The 27,233-nt window shown below is 32.9% G+C and overlaps 3 protein-coding genes across 5 annotated transcripts; 2 read left to right on the forward strand and 1 right to left on the reverse strand.

Annotated features, from left to right (window-relative positions):
* Window positions 1-252: 252 nt before the first annotated feature.
* Window positions 253-8,666, reverse strand: LOC144858963 (uncharacterized). Of its 2 annotated transcripts, none has more exons than XM_078715127.1 (12): window positions 8,574-8,666; window positions 5,723-5,839; window positions 5,288-5,394; window positions 4,686-4,807; window positions 4,224-4,303; window positions 3,775-3,842; window positions 3,352-3,490; window positions 2,726-2,941; window positions 1,853-1,959; window positions 1,680-1,769; window positions 1,283-1,450; window positions 253-785 (listed from the first exon to the last, which is right to left on the reverse strand). In XM_078715127.1, the coding sequence occupies exons 2-12, from the start codon at window positions 5,811-5,813 to the stop codon at window positions 726-728; spliced, it is 1,248 nt and encodes a 415-aa protein (XP_078571253.1). In that variant the 5' UTR covers window positions 5,814-5,839; window positions 8,574-8,666; the 3' UTR covers window positions 253-725. The 2 variants fall into 2 exon arrangements, with proteins under 2 accessions (XP_078571253.1, XP_078571254.1); XM_078715128.1 differs by lacking the exon at window positions 8,574-8,666 and adding an exon at window positions 6,006-6,096.
* LOC144858964 (large ribosomal subunit protein eL22-like) lies at window positions 8,664-10,318 on the forward strand. Its single transcript, XM_078715129.1, has 4 exons — window positions 8,664-8,754; window positions 9,152-9,277; window positions 9,651-9,772; window positions 10,070-10,318. Exons 1-4 carry the CDS (start codon window positions 8,746-8,748, stop codon window positions 10,212-10,214), a joined length of 402 nt encoding a protein of 133 aa, XP_078571255.1. The 5' UTR covers window positions 8,664-8,745; the 3' UTR covers window positions 10,215-10,318.
* A 1,083-nt stretch (window positions 10,319-11,401) lies between these two features.
* On the forward strand, window positions 11,402-21,066 carry LOC144858968 (organic cation transporter protein-like). 2 transcript variants are annotated; one of them, XM_078715138.1, is made up of 10 exons: window positions 11,402-11,827; window positions 13,524-13,627; window positions 14,024-14,178; window positions 14,825-14,996; window positions 15,686-15,836; window positions 16,018-16,100; window positions 16,758-16,966; window positions 17,435-17,543; window positions 17,883-18,089; window positions 20,577-21,066. In XM_078715138.1, exons 1-10 carry the CDS (start codon window positions 11,408-11,410, stop codon window positions 20,599-20,601), a joined length of 1,635 nt encoding a protein of 544 aa, XP_078571264.1. In that variant the 5' UTR covers window positions 11,402-11,407; the 3' UTR covers window positions 20,602-21,066. The 2 variants fall into 2 exon arrangements, with proteins under 2 accessions (XP_078571264.1, XP_078571266.1); XM_078715140.1 differs by having other exon boundaries at window positions 20,581-21,066.
* The last annotated feature ends 6,167 nt before the right edge of the window (window positions 21,067-27,233 follow it).

Consider the following 27,233-nt stretch of genomic DNA (forward strand, 5'->3'; position numbering starts at 1 on the left):
ATGAAAACAATAAAGATGGAGGTACAAATAAGAACATAGTGAAGGTAACATAATAATAGTGAACTATATCCTTCTCAGAATTATACAATGTTTTTACTGTCTGCTGTACAAAGAAGCTAATTAAACATGTGACTCAAAATATGCTCGTACATCGTACAATCACATAAAACTTTTTAAAAAAAAGTCATTTGTTTCAAGCTGTTTCTTTACAAATATAAGTGTTTGAAAAAAATTCAAACTCAAAATTCAATCCAGATTTGTATTTATTTTGTTTTTTATTCATTTATTAATCGTTTTTTTGCTAGTTACAAAATAGCTATACTGTCGAGTAACAAGCATGCAAGCATATTAGGATATAAACAATTGCTAGCAACATCAACACAATGACAGCTCTCAGCATTACAAATTAAAAGCAATACAATATATAGTACATTCAATATACAGTAGATACATCTACAAAACAAAATTTGCAATTCTTCAAATGTGTTGTTACAACAATATTTAAACTGTTAACATTTTCTTCAATGATTTAATAAGTATGTCATTGGTATGCAGGCTTGTAGTCAATATTGTAGGAAAGGAATCAGGGCCAGAGACCTTATAGTGTGCAGAGAGCCTACTCCAACCATCAGTTGAGGCATATAAACAGTAGGCCAAGACATTTGCTTCAATCCTGGAGGCTAGTAGTATTGCCTGTCTAGACTAAGTATTGTCAATCTTGGAGGCTAGTAGTATTGCCTGTCTTGATAGGCATGTCTCATTGCCTGTGTTGGCTGATATCCACTCTGTAAAATAATAATAATATAGATATATTTTTCATACTGGTATTTTCAATAATATAATGCAAAACAAAATTTCAGAAGAGAAAAACAACATCAATACGAAAATTAAGAACATAGACCACAGAAACCAGATTGGTGTCTATGCTGATTGGAGACATTAAACATTTTTCTTTTTATTTCCTCGAATAAACGCCCCACCTGCCAGGCATATATACACAGTATTATAACACATTCCTATTTGTAGTAGAATTCATTGACATGATTTTTTCAAATTGAACAAGTATTTTGATTTTTACTGTATTTCACATTATCACTTCTTGATATTAATTGTGTTGTATATTTTCAAATCTATGGGGTATTTATTTGAATATAAATGTTACCATATTACACCCCAAAAAATAATTATTATTTATTCGAATCAATATAAGGATATAAATATAAGCATATAACTATCTACTTTACATGGAATAATGTAAAAGATGAGATAAAATCATAATTACTTTGGAGGTCATTGGATGCTGCTGCTGTTGCTGCTGCTGCTGTTGTTGTTGCTGCTGCTGGTGATGTTGCTGCTGCTGCTGTTGATGTTGTGACTGAGGTTTCTTGTGGGCGTACACTGGTGATTCTTGTTGCTTCCTTCTTGCTGGATAACCTTGAATTACTCCAGCCTAGAAATACAACAATTGAGGTGGTTTGACTATGAAAACATTAGTTGATTTCAATACAATTGTGTATACTTAAAAATAAAGATACAGTATAACAAGAGATAACAAGACAAAAAAAAAGCAAAAGACATGATTGTATTGGGGATGTACGCAAGAAAATTCTTTCTTGTCACATGTTCACAGTTCATCCGAAAAAAATTGTCTATCTATATGCAGCAGTATGTCTTCATACCTTTTGTTGTTGCTGTGACAACAGCACTTGTTGTTGATGTAAGGCTTGGGTGTGACTTTGCATGACAGGTCGCACATGCTGTTGATGGGCCTGTAAAAATAAATTAACGTGAAGTTTGTAGCTAGTATTAGTATTTAGCTGGTTCTTTTAAGCCAAAATAAAAGAAACTATACCTTAGCCTGCTGTGCTTTAGCTGTAGAGTAGTGAGACTGTTCATCGCTGTAAGCTGGTTGCTTACTGGGTGGTTCACCTGTATGTGTTGATCCAGATTGGAGATATCCTTTAAAACAAGAAATGTATTAAGTAAATAGATGAAATGATTGGCTTTCATAAATCTTATTGGGGTTGCATGATGAGCAATGATTGAAATGTATTTTTGGTTGCCAGAAATGTGTTATATTAAATTGAAACACATCAATTTAGAAAATGTTATTAACAATGCTTACATTATACATAATAGTGCCCTCTGTAATATGAGGGCATGGTATGAGGTTTTAAGAGAAAACAGAATATGTAAATCATGTCACAAGAATGTAGAAGATTATTTAATCTGTCCGTTCTATAATGAGTTATTACCAGTTACATTTTTAATTTCCGTTCTGAAAGTAAGTTCATTAATTTAATGGCTTCCAGAAATCTTTATTTTTATTAAACCTTATTTAATGAGGATAACCCTAAACAGCATATGCTGACAATCAAGGGGCCATTATATAAACATATAAAAACTATGTTTAAAAAATATATACATGTATACATAAATATAGCCTACAATACTATACAAAACATTGAGGTTTTTCTTTTGGAGTTAAATATTACTTTAATTTAAAATATGTCTAAATTTATTTGTTTAAAATGCAAATTCATTTTGCATCTAATTTTTGTATGCAATACTTTGGGCCGCTGGCCTATGTGCTGTGTAAATAAATGCCCTAGACCAGGAGTCTAGGGAAGAAGAAGAAGTAATGTCTTAATTTATGCTATAATTATTACCATGCATCAGTCATGATTTAATGCGGCCATGACATATTAAACATCAAATAACTTACTTGGTTGATGTGTTTGATGTATGTAGCCACCTTGTGAGAATTGAGCACCAAGTTCTTTCTGCTGTTGGACGTAATGACTGTGATTAAAGTTAGCGTATGCTGGGTCTCTAGACTGGTATTTGGTGCTAGACTGGGTGGTGGCTGTGTAGTTGCTGTGAGGCTGTGCGTAGCTACCATGTTGTTGATTACTGTAAGAACCTTGAGTTGTACTGTGAGCTACAAGAACAAAACACACAAATGTTATTAGGAATCAGTGGCCATATTCAACAATCACAAGTAAGTGTAAGTGTTTCCCTTAGCTTAGTGTGAAAGGTGAATACGGCCACAGGTAGCCTAAGAATTTAATACATTGTCGCAGATGTAAAAGGCATTTCATGTTGAAGCTTTTTTTGCAGATTGAAAAAATGTAACAATAATATTTTGGAATGTACTGTAATAGCAACCTTTCATTGTCACGATATGACTATGCAACTACAAGCTATAGAGTCTAACAGTCACTCTGTTCATATGTCGATGAGCGTACATTTCGATTAGATATTCAATCAGAATAATATCAGCACAATAACATACAATACAACATAATATAGTCTGAACTGGGGCAGCAAACAAAATACATCATCACTAACCTTGTCTGTATGGGGAATGGCTAACTTGAGCATTGGCATAAGTTGAAGTAACTTGTTGGCTGTAGTGACCCTGTGTGTGAGGGTGAGGTGGGTAAAGTTGAACCAGTGGAGGAGAAGGGCTTCTGTTTCTTTTGATAGTCTTCATAAAAAATAAAAAGACAATAATAATTATACTGTAATTGTAATTTGCACTTAGTTTGTCTATCACTAATGTAATTTCAAAAGTTTGTCATCATCTAAAGGATCCAACCAACAGTAGAAGAACTACCTCATGGGTCTGCATACACTCTGTGCTTAACAGGTTCTCGCATAAAAAAAGGTTGGGAGTCATTATTCATGTACAAGGCTTTTCCTGTGTACATACGGTAGTCACACATTAAGTAAGTCATTTATTCTTTTAACAGAAAGTGACATTGAACTTACATGAGATGGTGAAGTCTGTTGTTGTCTAAACTTTGGTGAATCACCAAGCAGTGCAGGACGGTTGATACCTATCATAAAAAAAAGAAAATCTTCAGCATTGCACTTGACATTTTGACAATGCAAATAGTAGTGATGATAGGACAATGTTCATTACTGTAAAGATGGTAATAATGATACATATTGATCCAAAAATATGAAGAATAATATTATGTTTTTTTTTTGTAATTGTAATATTTATTGCCATCCATATAAAAAATATAAAAAATGACAGATCAAACAATTTGCACAACAGTAATACAAGAAAAATAAGTTACAAAATATGGAATAGCAGAGGATAACCCTTTAAGTTCGAAAGCTTGTTTCAGAAGGGGTCCTCAACATAAAACAAATAATATTTACATAAAATTACAAATATAAAGTTAAATGTTAATGGTTAATGTGAACTTTACCTTGCACAATAAGATGTGGTCCTCCTCCTATACGCATAGCAGGCATATATTGATGGTGGTTCATTGCTTGTAAAATATTACTATTGATATAATATAGAATGCAGATAGTAAATATCATTTTATAATATAGAATGCAGATAGTGATAGTTATATTAATTTGTCAAACATTTATTTTCTTTAATAAATCTATATTTTTACATATTTGTCCATACCCAAATGGAATGTGTATACAGCACAGTTTGTGCAATCAATTCATTTCTCTTTATTAGTTTATATACAAATTGTTTAACATTCAAGGTACCTAAACTTTGGGTTATACCATGGCATGTATACATGGAAAACATTTTAAGTGAAATCTCACAAACAACTTTATATGAGCCAATTCATCCATATCACAATTAATAAAAATTAATTACAATACATATTAAGTTAGAGCACAAAGTTAACTAAAATCTTAATTACCTTTTCTCCTTTTCTCTTTGCTTTCTCCTGTTGTCATCTTCATTGAGAACTTTCTTTAATTGTAAAAATAGTTCATGCTTTTCTCGTTGTAAGGTCTGCAATTTATCTTCTAAATTTTTAACCTTTAAAATAGACAAAATCAAGAAAAAAGAATATATTACTGTATTATAATTGCCTGATACCCATCTTAGCAACAGGTATGACGTGAATGTGACCTGAACATGACCTGAATGTGTGACGCATAATGGTGTCTGGCAAAAAAAATTGGTTTAAAACTTGTTTTTGCTTTTCTAACACTGCTCAATTAAAGAAATTAAAAGGTATTGATTGTTTATAAATCTGGTTTGAACAAATTATTATACTGCCAAAAAGTAAATCAACAGTCTTAAGCTGTCTACACTATCAAAGTTTATGTGACAAAAAAATGTTATATGGACATGATGATGTCATATCACTACTACCAAATTTGGGTATATCACTACCATTATGTATTTGGGCACATCACACTTTTTTTGTCAAACTAGTTTGAGACTGTAGACAGAGCTTAAAGATTATTGAGAATATTTTTTTACAGAAATAAAAAAATATGCCAATCTCCTCACCTGGACTTTGGTTTGTTCAAGTGATAGGGTTTCATCTTCTGCTTTCTTGCGTAACCTTTCTTTTTCTTCTTTTTTTCTTTCAATTGCTTTGTCAGCTTCTTCCTCTTCTACAAAGAATTTAAATACATATATAATTAATATGTGACTATAACAAAATTATTATTAATAAAATAATATTAAAAACAATTTACCTATACATGCACACAATGTATAGGCTGTCATCTTTTTGCTAATATAACAGCTAGTAGTTGCTACTATTTTTACTAAGAATGATTCATTTATACATTAATATATATTTAGAAGGCTAGAGGATAATTTTCCATCATTTATATCTCCATTAAAGGGACACTTTATTTGGTTCTGAAATTGTCTTTTTGGTACGGTTTTACTGATTTCTAGATTTGGAAATTAGCTTCCTTAATACTGTAGACAAACCTTGTCTTTTTCTTTCTCTCTCTTTAATTATATGGTGTCGTAGGGCATCTGACATCGCCTTACTCAGTTTAGGTCTTAAAAGAGCTGGCATCGTTGTTTTTATTGTTATGATGGTCTCTGTTTATGAATACAAACAAAAAATAATTACAAAACAGTGTTTTTTTTATTTAATAGGCCTACTACTACTACTACTCTATGCCCTCTCTCTACTGTACTTAGCTAGTTATACACTAGCCTACTAGCCTAGGCGGGCCCTAGATGGCTGGCCTAGCTGCCTACGTACTAGGCTAGGGCCTAGCTAGAAGCCTTTTAGGGTAGGGCCTAGGCCCTACGGAGTATGGTCGAAGCGGCCGCCAACCAAAGCGGCCGCCAGTTTAATATCGTTATTTGTATGGAACGCCATGTGCGCTTTAATCTTTGATTGTCGTTGATCTTTGATTGTCGTTGTCAACGCCATGGCCTATGGCGAGTTGAGTTACAGCTAAATAAATATAAGCCAACTCATGTACTATCAAATCTTTATATTCTATAATAATTAAGTTTGCCTGCCGATAAATCAATGTATATTTTATTTGTATTTACTATTAACTAATACATATATCGAAATATATTTTGCCGAACCTTTATATCTCGTTTACATACTATTGAATCCTTATACAGTATTGCAATAATAATTTACGTATACGGTATTGCCGAATCTTTATATCTCGTTTATATACTATTGAATCCTTATACAGTATTGCAATAATAATAATTTACGTACGGTATTGCCGAATCTTTATATCTCGTTTATATACTATTGAATCCTTATACAGTATTGCAATAATAATAATTTACGTACGGTATTGCCGAATCTTTATATCTCATTTACAGACTTAATCGAATCTTTATACAGTATTGCAATAATAATTTACGTACGGTATTGCCGAATCTTTATATCTCATTTTTACATACTATCGAATCTTTATACAGTTTTGCATTAATAATTTACGTACGGTATTTCCGAATCTTGATATCTCATTTGACATATGTACTCTATTGAATCTTTATACAGTATTGCATTAATAATTTACGTACGGTATTGCCGAATCTTGATATCTCATTTGACATACTATCGAATCTTTATACAGTATTGCATTAATAATTTACGTACGGTATTGCCGAACCTTTATATCTCGTTTACATACTATTGAATCTTTATACAGTATTGCATTAATAATTTACGTACGGTATTGCCGAATCTTTTATATCTCATTTTTACATACTATCGAATCTTTATACAGTATTGCATTAATAATTTACGTACGGTATTGCCGAATCTTGATATCTCATTTACATTTAACTATAGAATTTTATACAGTATTGCAATAATAATTTACGTACGGTATTGCCGAATATTTATATCTCATTTACATTTAACTATCGAATTTTATACAGTATTGCAATAATAATTTACGTACGGTATTGCCGAATCTTGATATCTCATTTGACATACTATCGAATCTTTATACAGTATTGCATTAATAATTTACGTACGGTATTGCCGAATCTTTATATCTCGTTTACATACTATTGAATCTTTATACAGTATTGCATTAATAATTTACGTACGGTATTGCCGAATCTTTTATATCTCATTTTTACATACTATCGAATCTTTATACAGTATTGCATTAATAATTTACGTACGGTATTGCCGAATCTTGATATCTCATTTACAGACTTAATCGAATCTTTATACAGTATTGCATTAAATAATAATTTACGTACGGTATTGCCGAATATTTATATCTTGTTTACATACTATCGAATCTTTATACAGTATTGCAATAATAATTTACGTACGGTATTGCCGAATATTTATATCTCATTTACATACTGTACTATCGAATCTTGGTTTTTATTATTAGTAATAGGGTGTGTTAGTTGTTCCATTGTAATACATTGTTTGTGTTTTCAATAAAGCAACATGGGACGCGCACCTAATGTGCAGCAGCACTATTGCTGGCCGTCAGTCGAGTTATTAGCAGAAATTCGCGTAATTAATTACCGTATCAAACAGACACTTTCATCTTATTTTAGTATTTAAAACTCATTTTCCATTGATCAATATTTAAATATCTGAAGTAATAAAATAGTGTAGGGATATTAAATAAATTGCTGTCATCATGTTATTGTAATTAAATTATGATTGCGAACACTACTAGTTACTTTACTAATTAATTAATATACAATAACAAATATTTTTAATTATTAATATATTTATATATTTTGATATACTTTATTGATTGGTTTATTTATATATAATTCTTAATAATTGGCTTATTATTATATTATATTAATATACAATATAAACACCACAATGTATTTTATAGACTTTATTAAACATATGTATATCATTTAGAACAGTTAAAATAAGTAATCATCGATTCGCCATTTCGTTTAAAAGAACGTACGCGTATCACATTCAATCTGTAAAAAAAAGAGAATAAATTACATAATAATGTAGATTGTTATTTACGTCCGAGGTAAAGAAAACCTGTCGAAACAATGACAATCAAAGATTACAAAACAACGACAATCAAAGCGCACACGGCGTTCCATACAGATTACCGTTATTGAACTAGCGGCCGCTTTAGTTGGCGGCCGCTTCGACCGTAATCCGGCCCTACTACTAGCCTAGTCTAGGCCTACTAGTACTAGGCTAGTAGTAGAGGCTAGGCACACTCACATTATAATCCACCATTATTACACTATTTTATACCTGTTCGGTTATATATTTCATCATGTAATAGTTTACGGTTATATACTAGGCCTAGATAGTGAAAATTCTAGTTTCTTGATCATTTACCTGACAAAATAACAAATTTGGAAACGTAAAAAGAAATGCCAAATTGAATTCAACTCCACACACAAACATGATCAGATCAGTTTTATGTCGCCGGTAGAGGGGGTGAGTCTAGAGGGCGGGATCATTTTTCCCATAAATCCTTTCATCTTTCTTTTACGTTCCGACTTCCATCATGCCTGCAGTAAGTGAATAATTGATGGCGAAAATACATTAAAAATACCTATTTTGTACTAATATGATTATTATAAAGTATCGGCAACTGATTTTTAATATAATTAGCATCTTATGACAAACACTTTCATAAAAATGTACAATTATAAAAGCCTGTTTGCCGCAGTTCTGTAGCCCAGCTTCTTTCTAAATTCTACTCAGTTCAGCTGATTGGGCGGCGGAGGTAGTGACCACGTGGACGGTGCAGCAGTAACACTGGTGGTGGCGCTAGCCCATCTCTCGTTTCTGATAGTAAAGGGCGCATTAGACCACATAGGTCATTTGTTTACAAAGCAAATTTAGTTTTAGTCTGCTAGCCTAGACTTTAGTGCACTTTACTAATTAATTTAATTGATAAATAAAAATAGGTCAAGGTTCAGAAAAAGGTTGGCAAAGCCATTTCAGGCAAAGGCAAGAAAAAGAAGACTCAATTGAAGTTTATCATTGATTGTGCACATCCTGTGGAAGATGGAATCATGGATGCCTCTGACTTTGTAAGGCAATGCTAAATCTTGATTTTAATAATCTTTACAGTAATTCCTCTCAACTAATGTAGCACTAAATACAATAGATTGAAATGTTTTACCAAGGCATTTTCTTTAATTTTATCTTGACTGGACAGGAATTTATGTTGACAAATATACAACAACAAAAAAGTGAATGATATTTTCCAATGAATTAGGGCAACTTTCCCTAACTAAGGATAGATACCAGCAGATGAGGACCACTACCGACCCTGCCCCTTGTAACTCCTATTATGGTACCCTTCTGCTGGCTGGCCACCACAATTACTAGGGTACCCTTCCCTAGTTGAATTAGGGCAACCTTCCCTAATTCCAACATGTCTCTGTTTAATTTCCACATCAGGAGAAATTTCTCCACGATAAAATCAAGGTCAACGGTAAGATGAAGAACCTTGGAACGAATGTTGTAATAGAGCGTAGCAAGAGTAAGCTCACAGTTGCCAGTGACATCCAGTTCTCTAAAAGGTATGTAGGCCATTTGACAATGTTACATATTGTAACACCTATCACACCTCATAATGTTTGGTATCACTTTTCAGATTATTCAATTGAAATCATTCATATGCCATACTCTATTGTGTGCACTTTAATATTTTAAAGTTTTAGCGAAATTCTCAAAATTGTCTAAAAGGTTTCCAAATGCGATTCGAGGTTATGCTGCACACTTTGATGTTTTCATGTGAAAAAGTTTTGGCAGGAAATTTAAGAATCGAAAAACAGTTTTTCCATTAAATTAAAATAAATTTGTTTTATATTTTGAAGGTACTTAAAGTATTTGACAAAGAAATACTTGAAGAAGAACAACCTTCGTGATTGGTTGAGAGTTGTTGCAGCTAACAAGGAAACGTACGAACTGAGATACTTCCAGATCAATCAAGATGATGATGAAGATGATGATGATGAATAAATACAAAAAGCTTTAATAAAATGTTAATCTGTGACTAGAATTAGATCAGTCAAATAAGACCGCATTTCTGATATAAAATAAAAGCTGAAAAAGTATAATAGGAATATGTGTTTTGTCTTTTGTGCTTTTGACAGACGACAACTGTAGTTTTCTATTAATTTATTTTGGACATGTGCATTTATTTGATGGAACAAGTGATATGTAATGCATATTAAAGACCCATTCCCTACAATGTTGAGGTTTTGTAAAAAATGATTCATATACTGTATATTACTTTAAAAACATTTAACCTATTTTCGCTGAAAAGTTACGATTCTTCCATTTGTTTTGGCCTTTCACGATCGAGCGAATGTGGGTGAATCACAGAAGAAAAACGAAAATATCAATACGCGCGCAATGCATGTTGGGATGCTTAAATCATTAGAATTAATTAGAATTTTTAACTGTTTAAAGACGAACAAAGTAATCGCAATAGGATCATAATAGTATTTATTTTTACATCAAATGTAGTTTGACCGTAAATTAGATCTAAAAAACGTAGGGAATGGGACTTTTAATAAGCTCCCTAATACTCTCCGCATGAAGTTCTAATGTGTTTACTGTTTGAATCTTCTTTGGGAATACTTGTGTACGCCTACAAAAATGGGACTCTGGTCAGCAACAGATTTAAATCTTGGCTATAATGTAAAAACCAGACGATTATTGACCAACTTTAATTTTTACAAATTGGCAGTATCAATAAAGCAGTTGAAAGTTGTTGATGATGGCTATACATGCATATTTTTAAGTTGGCCAGGTTTTCGTTCAATTAAAATATACATATTTGGGATGATTTCAATATAAAAAATATAATTTCAATATAAAACACCCTCGGACAAGGATTAAATAGTGGTTTCCTTCGGAACCTGTGTCCAGTAAGATCAAGGCTTTGATAGCCTTGGTAAGATAATCCTATAGTACACTATATATATTATATAAATAAGATATAAAAATAATAAGGAAAACATGTGTCATAGATTAATATACAATTAGGAAGTTGCATTGGACTTTAAAAACCCACCAGCATTTCTTCTCACGGTGTATAGGCCTACCGAAATATAATCGATTAAATTGTTCGTCGTGTGACGTGATTCTGGAAAAAATGAATCTGCACTACACGTCGCATAACTACTGTAACAATAGACTTGATCAGAATGGAACTCCACAACCAATCAAAACTAAACGCGGAGAAATTTTATTTTGACGATATTTATAAATATATCGGTTCCTGTAATAAGTATTTGTTTATTTCATTTATAACAGCCAGCTTATGTATTACATCTATAGGATGGAATTCACTCGCCGTTGTATTTCTGTTTCCCGAGATAGATTTCTGGTGCAACGTTGACGAATTAAACGATTTGTGTACGGAACGAAATTTTACTGACGCTGAATGTCGGACTTTAAAACTTGAGAACCGACCAGTTGACAATGAAAACACGCCGTTAAAAGAAAATCAATGCAGCAAGTATGATTTTACTAATTTTAGCACATCGAGAAATTCTTCAATTCATAGTTGTGGCAATGGGTACGAGTTTGATACAACTAAGTATCTATCATCCGTAACACAAGAGGTTGGTTTAGCCAATTATAGTTTGAAAGTTGTTATTTTCCATATATTTAAAACGATGATTATCATTTTTCCTGAAACCGTCTCAATAAAAATATAGGCCTAATATGATTACTAATTTATGCCTTAGATCTAATTCTCACTCGCTGGCAAATTCAGACAGTACCTAACTACTTTGATTTTTATTAGTTATAGTTTTCCTATAATAAACTAGAATATAACTTCTTCATTTAGTAACAGAGAATATAATCAAACTCAAAAAGAGTCTAAATTGTTTGAGACTTCAATCTAATTTTGAGAACACCTGGGAAAATTATGAAGTATAGTTACATTTCAAATATAATATTTATATGATTTATTGAAAACAGTGGACAACGGTATAGTAGTACTTACTATGAAAAAAATGAGTAACTTATTTGTAGGTCAAGTAAGTATGGTGTGGTAATAAATCAAATTAAAATGAATATGGTCAATGGCCTGTGTTAATATAGGCATAAAAAGGGTCAAATAGCCAAAATACTCGACAAACATTTGCGTTGGAATAAAACATCTATATATAAATTTACGTAAGGGCAAAATTCTGTAAATTGCGCGTTACTTCTAGAATGTTTACTCGATGGTATATAAAGTTGGTCGTACTTTCGGTACTGATTTTAACCACCTGATGTAACCCTGTTTACGAATTAAATTGAGTTAGATAATTAGTTATTGACGATTAAAACGAATTTAGGTTCAACGATTTTCCCAAAATAGGAGTGTTTCCCGATCGTGGTATACACTGTCTAATGGATGTCCATCTTGAAAAATACCCGCACACATTTATCTATCTCCTTCTACGATAATTGTTTTTAATAGCTGAAAGCTGGTTGAACAGCTCGAGTAGGCCTAAAGCATCATAATTTTCAGGGACAGTTTAACAAAGTATTAAATCGAAAATGTTTTACTGTATTTAGTGGTATATTATTTATAGGCCTATAAAACATGAACAAAAAAAGTGGATAAAGAATATATTTTAAAATGGTTCCTCTTTGTAGGCCTACTTATCCTCTTCCCCATCCCTCAACCTTAATGGTACATACAAAACACAAATTGGGTTTGTTTAAATGAGTCCAAAGAATTTGTGACAAGTTTCTCTTTCGGAAGTAATTCCCAGTGTGCTAATTTTGGTTGACTACATAAATCATCGTGTCTAGCGGTACGGACATTTGAAATCACCAGTTTTTTTACGCTGAAATACTGTGTATTCGAGAACCATCTGTGGGTAGGAACTAGATGGTACGCGAGCGAAGTGGTCTAAAATAGACCAAGGAATCTAACAACATGATTCTGAGCTCGCCTTGCCAAGATAGGTCGACCGTCCTTTGATCTTATGATTGGCTGCGACTAAACAATATAAATATTTTAAAGACTTCCTCCCTCCTCTCACTGTGAACCTTGCTCATTGTTTTAGCTTTCACCCAATTTCACTTAAGTTCTTTTTCCTGGACTTTGTGCATTCTCACTCTGAGGACGATCAAATGATACCAAGTAACAATAAAGTCTACGGATACGATAGGTCAGCGCATAACAAGCCCCAGATGCATCTTATTCAAACTAGCAATGACCAACATGTACCCTTCCAAGACCTACGATCCAATGGAAACAAAATGGGCTAGGGCTTAGGACAGAAACAATAAATGTTAATGTTTGATTCCATACAGTTTAATTTGGTGTGTGAAGATGCTTATTTAATACCTTTGATGCTCTCATTAACTTACACCGGAGTACTATTAGGCGCATCGATATTTGGAAACGTCAGTGACAGGTACGGTATATTTCAAATGTAGTTTTAAGAACTCTAGTAATGTTGATATCCCATAACTCCCCACAACCATTACACTCCACAAGGCGGTTAAAATAATTAAAAACCTTCCAAATGCCATTTTGATACCCCATTGCACCACAACCTGAGAAAATTACAAATTATGCTGTTGAAAATGTACACTTTATAGTGATTATAGCGATTCAGAATTTGATTTTCTACTTCTCTACATTTCTACCAAAACAAAATTTAGGTTTTCAATGCACTGTTTTAGTATTATTTGGTGCTATTAGAAGGATTTAAAAAGAAAAATTACATAATATATCTAGTGTTTGAAGAAACAACAGACAACATGCATAGCATTCACAACTTGTTTTACGTTACGTTTCCTAATCATAGACTGGGACGAAAGAAAACCTTGGTACTATGCATGTTTTTGTATACAGTTTGCCTGGTAGTGAAGTTACTATCACAGGAGTACTGGGTGTTTCTTATATCTGCAACAATAGCAATGATATTCATTCAAGGAGCTTATCTCACTACATTTGTTTTAGGTAGGTTAAACACTTATATCCAGGTAAGTGAGTCAACTCTATTAAAGATGTATTGTCCCCCAAAGAACATGAACAATGAAAATTAATAAAATCAGACATTGAATAGGTAATTTTGTAGTTTCTATAAAGTTAATTACTTCCCGTAGAAAAAAACCAAAAATTAATGTTTTCACTAAATTCAACCAAAAAATTACAGTTTTTTTTCAGTCAAATCATTTTTTTTCAATCCAACATAAACTATTATGTGATATTAAAATGGCATACTCAACAAAAAATCTATAAACAAATGGTGGGGGGGGGGGGACATATATCTTTAAAATCCAAACCAGAATTGATCAGTTACTTAAAATATAGCTTCGGGTTTAGAATGTTTAATTTATTACAATAGCCTTACAATTCATTAACACTGTTATCAACCCCACTTATATTTTACGTTGAAACAGAAACGTTGAAATAACGCCCCTTTTATAAAAGGGTGCTTTTAAAAGTTTATTCTGAATAAAACTTTCCGAAAAACTGGACATTTTTGGTAATGGTAATTAGTTTTGTTGAAGAACCGGGAACTTTCTAAAATCGGTAAAATCATCAATCGTGTGAGCGAAAGTAATTTTGAAAATTATATTAAATGAATGATTTTAATTTTCAGGATGTGAACTAGTTGGACCATCCATACGATCTTTGGCTGGTACATTTATTGGAATACAATGGGCAATCGGATATATGCTTGCTTCTTTATACGCATATCTAATCCCATACTGGCGATACATGCTATTAGCAATGTTATTGACGGATATAGTGGTGTGGATATTAATCTGCCTGTGAGTGAAGAGTTTTAGATTTACAATGACCTGGATTTAAGCACTATGCGCATGCGCGGACATTGTTTCGATTTGTGACGACGAAGTTCCGACGCGACGACGATCAACAAGCTTCCTATTATATTATTCCTATTATATATATTATATCTATCTATCTGTTAAAATACATATTTTGATTAATCATAAGTTTAACATAAAGGCATCTTTCTATTAAAATCATTGCCAAAGTAATGAATCACATTAATAAAATTATACTGTTAAAATAACTTGCAGGGACCTAACGCAACCACATATTAAATGTTAAACGTGAATTCAGACAGGCGGTATTCGTTACTGGGCAAGTTAGGTTCGTGGCATAATTCATACCCGATGTTTTCTAAAAGTGCTTTCATAATCAAATATCATAATAGGTATATGATACATGGTATATATATGGTACATGGTATTTTGCCCATGATCTATCACCGTCGGCAATTGTTGGTTCCTAGAGACGTAACGCAGGTACGACGTAAGCGCAACGTAAGTGACTTGACCAATCACAGGCGATGGATTATTCGAACTGTCGCTTATCATTGGTCAAGTCGCTTGCGTTGCTTTTACGACGTCCTTGTGATGACCCAAAACGTGGTTTTAAGAAAACCGTAATAGTTATTTCATATTATAATAATGTGAATATTGTTTTTTTTTAGGGTTGTTACCGAATCTCCTCGATGGCTCCATGCAAGAAACAGAATGGGAGAAACAGAGGTGATCTTGAAACGGGCATGTCGGTCCAGCAAAGAACCCCAAGAAAGCATTAGAGTGTCCCAAATGATATGTGCAACACCAGCAATAATTGAGGTACATGCCTTGTGTAAAAGCTCCGTCTACACTATCAAACTATCACAAATAAAATGTGATGTGCCATCACATTGTTTCGTCACATAAAGTGTAGACAGTGCTTGAAACAGACAAGTCTATGCAAACTACGATTTAAAATATAATTTATCTTTATTACGTGTTTTTTTTTTCGAAGCACCAGAAATCATCATCCTATTTTAAGCCACGACATCTATTGCGCATGAAAAATCTTTGGTTGAGGTTTTTTCTTATTAATTTTATATGGTAAGTGATTGTTGGTATGGTCTACTGGTCAAACCAGCCTTCTAGTTCAACTTTCCAACACAGCAAACTCTCCGGAAACCAGTTATTGACCATCATTTTCAGTTTTCTGAAAAGCTCAAATTTGTTTCCGATTATGCCAGAATAGTTTTGTAGAAACATTGTATATTTATCTATTTATCGTCGTCATAAACGGGCCTTAGACGTACGGCATGTGTTAATTTTAATTCTCACCTATTTACACTGGATTATAATATGGTGTTGGGTGTGTGACGGTGGGAGTTATATAGTTATATGTAAAAGGCACTACGAATGCTACTATCAGTTTAGGTGGGATTTTTAAGATTAGAAATATACCAAATCTGCAACATTACTTCTACTAAAACAAAATGTAGCGTACACCAACTATCTTTTTTTTTCTCTTTTGTGGTTAACCACTACCTTTATTCATTCAATCTTTCCTACGTATTATATTCACACTTCATATTCGTACGTTAAATTTCCATTTTCTACCTTTTTCGTAATTTTCTGATTTTTACACTTTTAACCTTTATACATAGTGTACACCAACTATCTTAATAGTTCTTAATCGCTTTCTAAAAAGTTTCCACTCAGATCCAAGTTGATCGAAATGCCTAATTGTGTTCCGAATTTCCATAGGTTTGTAAACTCCTTAGTTTATTACGGATTATCATTAAGTGCTGTAACTCTTGGATCCAATGATTATGTTGCCAACGTACTGGCTGGTCTCGTAGAAATTCCCGCTGTTATTCTTGGATGGATCGCCATGGAACGTATGGGACGCCGGCCAATTTTAAGTGCAGCGATGGTACTAGCTGGTATAGCCTGCGCATCTGCTCCGTTTTTGTGTGAGTATACAGTCATGAGTGTTAGTACAATTGTCTCTGGATTCTGCTGCTATCATAACATTTAATGATAAATAATAAAGCTTACGTACAACCAATAAATGGACTAAATACAATTAGTCAGCGCATTCATTAATGAGAGATCGAGATGATGCAAAACTGACACTCCTTTTTAAAACCTTATTATTTCAATCAACTAACAAATAAAAAGTGAATTTTACTAATGAAAAACAAAAAGGCCTACTACTTACATTTTATAATATGTATTATTTTCTATTATTGTACAGTGGCTTTTATACTATTGAATAAATGAATGAATGACCCGACAAAGTACTACTGTATATTCAGTTTTAAAATACCACTAAAGAAATAAAATAATGGATATATGTGTGTCGTTTGTGTACAATAATATCACCCGTACCTCTATTAATAGGATAGAAACTGATATAAAGAAAACTATTTTTCCAACAGCTAACAGCATTTTGGGTATGATTTCTGGACTCGTTGGAAAATTTTGCATCAGTATCTCATTTACAATTATCTACATTGTTGCCTCGGAGGTTTATCCAACACCCATAAGGTATGACACACGTCGGTCGTCTTCTGGACCTAGAAAGGTGTCGATGAATAGAGTGAGAAAGCATGTTCCAACTTTCCTCCATTCTAACAGTTAATGAAAGGCCAACATAGACAGCATTATACGACGAGGCCCGACGAAACGTCTTGACTCGTCGGTGCTGTCTGAGATGTTGAATCCCGACCGGACGAATCGTCTTTTGAGATAGCGTCGGGCGTAGATTTTAGGTCTATTACATTATGGTAATAGAAACTGTATAATATTGGACCTACTTTAGCCGGTTTCCAGGTATGTAGGTGTTCTTTCAGTAAATGATACATACAAGTTTATGATTTCTTTTAGAAACACTGCGGTAGGATTATCATCAACGATTGGAAATCTTGGTGCCATTTCCGCACCTCAGATCCTCTATGCTGGAGTTCTCTTTGAGCAGTTACCGTATCTAATATTTGGCGGTCTTTCGCTGGCTGCAGGCATAATCACTTGGTTTCTTCCGGAAACACGTGGCTTAAATCTTCCACATTCATTAGTAGAAGGTGAAAATCTCGGGTAAGTAAACATGTACAGGTTGGTCTTACCATGAAAGGCTTACCTGATCTTAAAGAGGTTACGAAAAGGAAACAATCAATGGGCTTTGTATTTTACCGGGTATGTTGGTTTCATGGGCTCAATTATTGCCAACTTTTGTGTAGGAACCAACTTATCCAGCCTAAATAACTAATCTTGGACAGGCCCAAGATAATCAGAATACAGAATTATGTTTACTAGTCTACAGCTATCTCTACTAGATCGATGGACTATTGAAATTCTAAAGTAGGCACTTTTAATACATATTATCCAGGGGCGGTCGCAGGACTATTTTAAGAGGGTTGCCCAAATACTCCAGGGCTGTAAATCCTGAATGTTTGAGCAAACAAATTGTTAAATGACACCCCTAGATGGCCGCAAATGGTACTCTCGCATGTAAAATTCATGATAAATTGGACCTCTAGTTCGCCGGAAATGTCACTCACTCTATAGTGCGTTAGCAAACAGAGGAGTGTAGCCTATATTGTTCCGCCGGTAATAAACATACGCGACTAACAATAATAGAGGACAACATTTTTTTTTCGTTCAATGCGAACGTCACGGGGGGAAGCCCCGATGAAGGTACTTCTGGTACGGTAATACATTCTAATAACTGTACTCAATTAATGTAAATTAATTATAAATTAATAATTTTAAAAAGTTATACAAAAACTAAGAAGCTGCTGCTATAAATATGTTGAGCAAAACTTTAAATTGTATTATTTTGAATTAAATGCTAAATAAAGTCAGATGTTAAAACCACAATTTCCAAAATTCATTTCTATTTATCCACTATAAACTTTACAAAAGTGTTGTTTAAACCACACTCCAAAATAAAACAAAGAACATAATGATAGGACATTTTCAGAAAGAAGCAAACGTTGGTCTGCTACCGGTATAACACGGTTCAAATTTCGGAACGTCCATAAATTACTACGGAAATTCGGCCTAATATTTACGGACGTTAGGAAATGAAGATAAATAGGGTACTACACGCATCGGAAATACAAAACTGTACACACATTTATGATTTGGCCTAAAAATTGGCCTTAGATTATGGAAAACCCCCGGCAAAACGCAATAATTATGGACAAATCTATTATTAGCCTTGGCAATATGCCTAATATTTAAAAGGAATGAATATAGGCTATAATTCTACATACACGAGCCGAGATAGGGAAGATCTATACTGCCGTTCATTGCGAGAGGAGGGGGAAGTCCAGTAATGTGTCATGATAATGTAACAAGCAAGAGATGAAATAAAATCACGAATGCATTTAGCTGATTGTCTTTGTTTTAGTCGTCGACAGAAGTTTATCGACCGATCTATTTCTCATGTGTAGTAGAACGTTTCTTTGATTGAATAATTTTGTTTGTATTATAACACAGGTTCATTTTGGACTTTCAGTAACTTTACCAATGGTTTATTCAAAGTCAACACTGTAACTAATCCCTCACTATTCAATCAAAATGTTATTATTAGGCCTATACTATACTATATTGTTGAAAAATGGATTGCGTGATATGAAAATGGATTGATAGTTAAACGTAACAATGATACGTTCTTGTCTGGTTATTAAGTATTCATCCACTAATGAAGCGGAGGATTATTTTTGTAGGGTTCCATTGAAAATAAATGTTAAAGGTCGTTAAAGTTCGTTGGCGCCAGCATTACTTTACCAATTTTAACAATTAAGCTAACATCAAAGCATTCAACAATGATAATATGCCCTGCAACTCTGTAACTATTTTATGGCTAAGCTTATCATGTTCCGGGTCCCCCCGCCCCCCACTACTCCCACCAATAAATAATAATTATAAAACAAAAACAATTAATTATAGAAAATTTGCAGAAAGAAGCAAAATTTGCTCTGCTACCGGTATAATTCTCTGTTACTACGGACATTCGGCCTAATATTACGGACGTATACGGAAATGAAGATAAATAGGTAACTACACGGAAAAACAAAACTATACGCAAAATTATGATTTGGCCTTAAATTATGGAAAACGCAATAATTATGAACAAATCACCGACCCATATGACTGGTTTTGCGGAACACAGTGTGTGTTAGCCTCCTTTCGTACCTCTCATCAGGAGAGAGATACATTTCCCTGCTTTCATGACGCGCGCACCACGAACAACTAGTCAATCAGAAATTCATTCTGCTCACAAACTTATCTAGGCCTACACTTTCTAGTAGGCCTATTGGTGACTGCTGTGCATTCTGCCAATTTACAAATATTCTCTTCCAGACTGGACTTCTATAACGTATAAATATGGATATTGTATCCGATGAAATGGGACTCAAATTTTAATTTAGAGGCAGAAACAACATTTAGTATAGGATATTGCTTTTCGTACATAAGTTGGGGACCCCTCGTGAAACGTCACAAACTAAACATGAATATTCATTAGTCATATCCATAAGGTGTGACTTCAGACTTCTAATTACATCTTTTTTTCAGAAAGGATGTAAATACTCCAATTTGATCAACGTGTTTCTGGATGGAGTTAATCTCTCCCGCTGTAAAAGCAAGAAAAGAGCATAAGTATGAGGCCATTGTCCCACTACTATTAGGCCTATAAGTGTCAAATAAAATAACATACTATACAACTGTGTAGGCCTACATGGAGAGGAAGAAGCATATTATATAATAGCATAGGCCTATAATATTAACATCTATTCCACTTATAAACCTGTATACGTAAAGCTTATATTTACATATTTTAATTAAAAGGCTAGTATAATAATTATATAAAAGTTTCATTTAATTATTTATTTGGTATTTTTCAATATTACAATTAAGACAAAAAAATTAATAGGGGAGACCAGGGTCAACCTAAGTGAACTAAATCACTCTGGAAGAGCTGGTTGACCCAATCCCTATTCAGTTTAGATCATAAAACAAAACAATTAAAAAAGGGGAAAAATAAAATGCTACTGTACATCAAAATAGATATAACATTTTTCTAAGAAAAGAAGACCGGCTGGCTTCTAGGACTGCATCATCAGTCAACGATCTAGGGAGTTTGACATCTTTCTCCGATGTTGTTTTGCTTGTGTGTTCCAACTTTCCACATGGACGAAGATCATTTAAATGTAAATTGCATTTGCTTTAAAAAGTTTTAAAAAACACTCAAAGATGTCTTATTCTATCCAACTAAAGGAGAACAAATAAGTACAGAAAGCCAACAACTGTTGTGTATGGCAAGCAATGGGTTGGAATAGCCAGAACGATGACGGTAACTAATTCAATGAAAACAACACAAACAGTTCGGCTAATTTGGTTCTAAACTGGTAATCATCATTTTGTATTGTTTGGAAATGACCTGTCATATTTTTTTAATATAATAATAATGATACAAACAGGGTATCACGGAGACGTAGGCTTAAAGGCCAGGTGCAGGCAAAACATTTCTATTTATCATACATTCCAACAATTATCGATCTATAGTTTCCCCTATGTTTCATATTTTTTGAGATTTTATTTGTGTTACAAGAGCTTGTTGAAAATAAGCACTTTCTTATCAGTGGGGGGATAGTTCAAATTACACAGTAAAATCTCTATTCTTTTGTACACACATTTTGTAAATAGAGAGGCATTTTAAAAAGCTATGAAAAATAAACGGTGTGGTAAAAAATTTTATCAGATGACTAAATATAGGTAATATAACTTGAATATTACATTTCTGGTATTTTTATCCAACTTCAAATTTTTATTTTCATGCTATAGCAAAAATTATCCACCGTATATCCACCATATTTTTTCACCTTCTAAGGAGTCACCAGACATGTTATTACATTAGGTTAACTACCTAACTACTGCAAAAAAGTCTTTCTGGTTTTTATGGAAGAATTTTGCCAAATTTGGTATTTGACCATATTAAGGGAAATTCATGTTTTTTCGTCTTGATTTCTGTTACAAATATTTGATTTATGTACAATTAACCAAATATTATATTTAGAATTCATGCCTGCACCTGAGCTTTAAAATCAGCTCCTCAAGACACAAGAAAGAAAATAATAGATAAATAAATATGATACAATATGAGAAACAATTCTTAATGTGACCCAAAATTCACCTGGAGTGCGCTCTGAAAATTGTATCCATGCATTATTCACGTTTTCTACCTTAACTGATACCGTATAATTAATTATTATATTTTCGAAATATCAGGGCAGTCATATGGCCGGTTCCTTCATCAACATTTAGAAATATATGACATACCCACGCAAATTTAATCATTTGCATTTTTAAGATCAGGAAAAACTGTGTTTGTTTGACATCATTAGAGAATATGCAATGCAGAGTGCAATAAACACGGCTGTGTTTCATGTTCAAACCCCGTCTGGGAGAAGAGAGTCTATGAGGTGTATGCAGACAGTAAAGCTCTGTCTACATTATCAAACTAGTTTGACAAAAACAAGTTTGTCCAAATATGGTAGTGATATGCCAAAATATGGTAGTGACATCATCATGTCCATATATGGGCACATCACATTTTTTTGTTACATAAAGTTTGGTAGTGTAGACAGATCTTTATACCTGTTCAATAAACAATGTTTTCGCTTCGGCTGTCAACTTAGGCGTTTATCATTGAATAATACTCAAACCCTTCCTCTATGGTAAACACTGCTTTATGATTAAATAGAGCATTTCAGACCATACAAAATGTTTACTACTACTGATTGTTAAACTAAAATAATTGATAATCTATATGTAAAGTACAGGAAGAATAATAGCCAAAGAGACGATGTAATCTTCAATGAAAAATTTATTCAGATCGAATAGGAACTAGTATCGCAATAAAACCACAAAACTTATAAAAACTAAACACCCCCAACTTGACAAGACAAGAAATGCCGGTATGCCAAGCTAGAAAATATAATATAAAAATACAAACTTATCATCGTTAGTCCTTGACTACATCATGTCATAATTAACTTTATAAGAAACCATTGGCTTGTATTACAAAGCAACACAACATCAATGCCTGTGCATATGAACATACTATATAAACATCATTTTAGGATAAGAGGCTTGCTGCCTTGCCTTACTTAAATCACAAGATGTATACAAATGGCTAAATCCAAAAGCCAGTATTTAACTTAACTCATTCATTGTTATAATCATAATCATCATCAAAACATACCAATAACTATAAACATCATAAATCACAATATTACTATAATCATAATCATCAAAAGCATAATAAATACAATACAAAGTTTAGTTGGCAACGCACAACTATCAAATAAGGTAAAACAAATGACCACAAGTCTCACCTTAAATACACTTTGTAAAATGGCGTAACATACGCCTTCTTCACACGTTCCTTTATTCTGCCTATTGCAAACACAACACGGTATCCTTTAACACACAATACTCTGTAACTAGCGTGACCGTTGGCCTTGCCTCTTATTTTATAGGCAATACAGGTAAAACTTTAACATGGAGAAACACGAGGTGTTTGACCTTTTGACTTCTTGATTCGTTCTGACTGTACGCGCAGTAGTAATGCGCTAGTCCTAATTACAAATTACCTGCGGTGTAATCATCCGCACCATATTATACCTTGTTCTATCATATCGTCATAACTTAGATAATAACTACAGTACAAATACATTATTCATCATGTAAACATAAAACTCTATCATCAATGAAGTAAACATAGATTTCATAATAGAATTGATAATCATAAATAAGAACTACTTATTACTGCGAAGTACCACAGAACTGCACGCTGATATATACAATGTACTACGAGGAGACGGGTAAAACCCGTACCTTACATATATAGGCCTATTAATGCTACCAAATTGTTCGCATATTTTACGTAGTACTGCTGTAAATCATTATTTCTAAAATTATTAAATAGAATATCAATAATAAAAAAAGCATCATTTAATGAAGAAAGAACAATACTTAAAACCGTTACGTCTAAAAAGTCGAGCGGACGTATTTTTTGTAAGAAATATTTCTTGTTTATATTATTGATTTAGATTACTTTAGATATTACATAGGCCCTAAGCATTATATAACACCATTTTAATAGCATGTCAGCTACAAAAATCGTCGTTTTGTAGTTCGGTCATAACAATAGCCCTACTTCATGGTCCATGACCTTATAACAACGTACATATTCTGTAGACCAAACCTATAAATCTTTAGTACTAAACAAATTAGAAAAATAACGATGTTATGTTTGTGTGTTGTTCTCTCGTATATTTGGTCATTTAACTGTTAACCAGCTGAAATATGGTCATTCCGAGCCACAACGTTCAAAATGAAACGATTCATTGTAGCGGGTATGTGTTGTCTAGTTCAGTTTCTTTTCTATTGCACAAAACTCAATATGAGTATTGCAATGATAGCTATGGTACGTCAACCGAATACATCAGATACACAACCGTTGACCGAAGTTACTGCAGAAATGTCTTTTCTAAAAGATAACACCAGCAGTGTAGATAATCAGCACAGCTCTGTGAGTAAACTGTTATTAATTTACACGGCAAAACATTTTATTTAGATGCTTAATTCTGATTAATGGCAGGCAACGCCACTTCGCCGACAGACTACTGGCCGACAGACCGGACATTTTTGCCGACAGATCATTTGGCCAAAAATCAATTGACCGACAGACAATAGACCCACGTACTTTGACAAATTATTAAAATAAAAACAAATTGTATCACAATAAAATTCGGAACTACTGCCATTGATTTGTTATACACTATCCCTTCTCTTTAAAGTATGTATAGGCTAAAAAGTAAAGCAATAATGTATGGCAAGCCTCAGCTGTCTGAAGTATTCGAAATAGTATATTATTATATCATTTTTTATTATATTATATATTGTATTGTAATGAATTATACGTTTTGCATTATATTACTTGGTTTTAGCATTATATTATACAAATTAATGTATCAGAATACATTAGGCCTATATTGTATCTATTTCTAATATATTATGTGAAAAATGTAACAAACTATTGACGTTTTGTATTATATTATTTGGTTTTAGCATTATATTATGAACATTTACTATTATATTATTAATAAAATTCATTATATTATAATATAATTGTATTATATTAAACGCATTTACCTCACTTTATAACATACAACATTATTATATTATACGTATTCGTTAGTTATATTATTATTTTTGTATGATGTTATTATTATTCCTGTTCGAAAGGACTGATTGGATACTTATACGTCACGGCTTATTTCACTTCTTCTAACTCTCCCCCTGTTCACTAGCAAGCAGCGGCGGCAGAATCTGAATTGTGTGGCTATCGAAGAATAACTAATTACCTTTACAACGTACTACTAGGCTAGGTAGCTAGTTAGACAATGGTGACCAAGGACCACAATAATACTACTACAACTACCTTTAATTCCTCTTCCCCGCGATTTCAAAATCGTGCTAACTAAGTTAGCAGGGGAAGGGAGAGAAAGAAGTCCTTTCGAACAGGAATAATAAAAACATCATACAAAATAATAACATAACTAACGAATACTAATAACACGTGTATGTTATAAAGTAAGGTGAATGGGTTTAATATAATGCAATTACGGTATAATTATAATGAAGTTTATTTATAATATAATAGTAAATGTTCGTAATATAACACAAAAAGCAAGTAATATAATACAAAACGTAAATAATTTGTTACATTTTTTACATAATATATTAGAAATAGATACAATATAATGTATTTTTATAATTTAATGGTTATAATATAATATTAAAACCAAGTAATATAATGCAAAACGTATAATTCATTACAATACAATATATAATATAATAAAAATGATATAATAATATACTATTTCGAATACTTCAGACAGCTGAGGCTTGCCATAAAAATCGAATGAAAAACAAAGTGCTGCGGAATTGTTAAGTTTATTCATTTACCTTTTATTTTTATTTCACTGGTTTGAATATTTTGAAATTTTTTCTGTATGGGAGATTTGTTACCTACCTAATTTGGTTTTTTTTTAACCTAATTTTGTAATTAAATTGTGGTCCACCAGTAACCCGTGCTCCGCATTGTTTTTCTGCCTTATTAATAATAATTCGCATGGATTGATTAAGAGTATGCGCACTTTTCCGGCCACTGACAAATTATATAAACAAATTGTCACGAATACAATTCGGAACTATTTACGGCCATTGATTTTGTTATACAAGGAGTAATTCCTTTACTATGAAATGAAAGCAATACTGGATTTGGGACTTTGTGCTGACTCTGAAATCAACACAAAAAGTAGTCGAAATTAGATGACGCGCTCGGACAGAAACGTTTACATTTTGGGTGTATTTTTCGTTGATAGCGGAAACACGACACACATTTGGATTCGTTTTATTTGTTTGTGTGTGTGTGTGTTGTTTTTTTTTGTTCATTTACATTTTTTTTATCTCATGGTTTTTTATATTTTGCAATTTTTTGTGTGTGAGATTTCGTATCTTTTTTGCTAGTTTTGTAATTACATTGTGGTCTAGTTTTGATTTTTAGCTTTAAGCGGTGATACTCAATAATTACACCTGTCGCGGATTCGAACCCGAACGTACTAAGCATCAATGGCCACGGCGTTTTACTCACTGAGCCAAACCGTGATTTACAATATCATTCTGTACAAAGAATAGGTGTAGATTGGTTTTTTTTTGGCGGCCCGGCATGGTATTTGTAGACCCGGTCATGGTGGTACACATCATAGAAGGTTGCGTAGTTTATACAGTGACGTAACATGGTGGCATTTTTTAGTGTTTATCCTTAAAATTCAGGAAAGTAACATAGCCTATCGTGTGCGGCCGATCAATAAACATCAGTGTACCAAATGAGAGCACGTACTTCAGTGGTTTTGGAGAAGATACGTAAAATACGCGACAAATTTAGTAGCATTAATATACTGTAGATAATAGATAATATATAGATAAGTTTTGAACTGAATTGAAAACGTTTTAGGCCTACATGTTACGAACGCGGACAATATATACGTTAAAGGCTTAACTTAACAATGGTTTAAAATTGACTAAGATTGTATCTTTTTATAGATTGTATTGAAACATTGTGAAACCGTTCATTTGAAACTGCCAATTCAATGAAAAACA

Source organism: Antedon bifida, chromosome 2 (genome assembly GCF_963402885.1).
Source record: "Antedon bifida chromosome 2, ecAntBifi1.1, whole genome shotgun sequence".
Lineage (NCBI taxonomy): Eukaryota > Metazoa > Echinodermata > Crinoidea > Comatulida > Antedonidae > Antedon > Antedon bifida.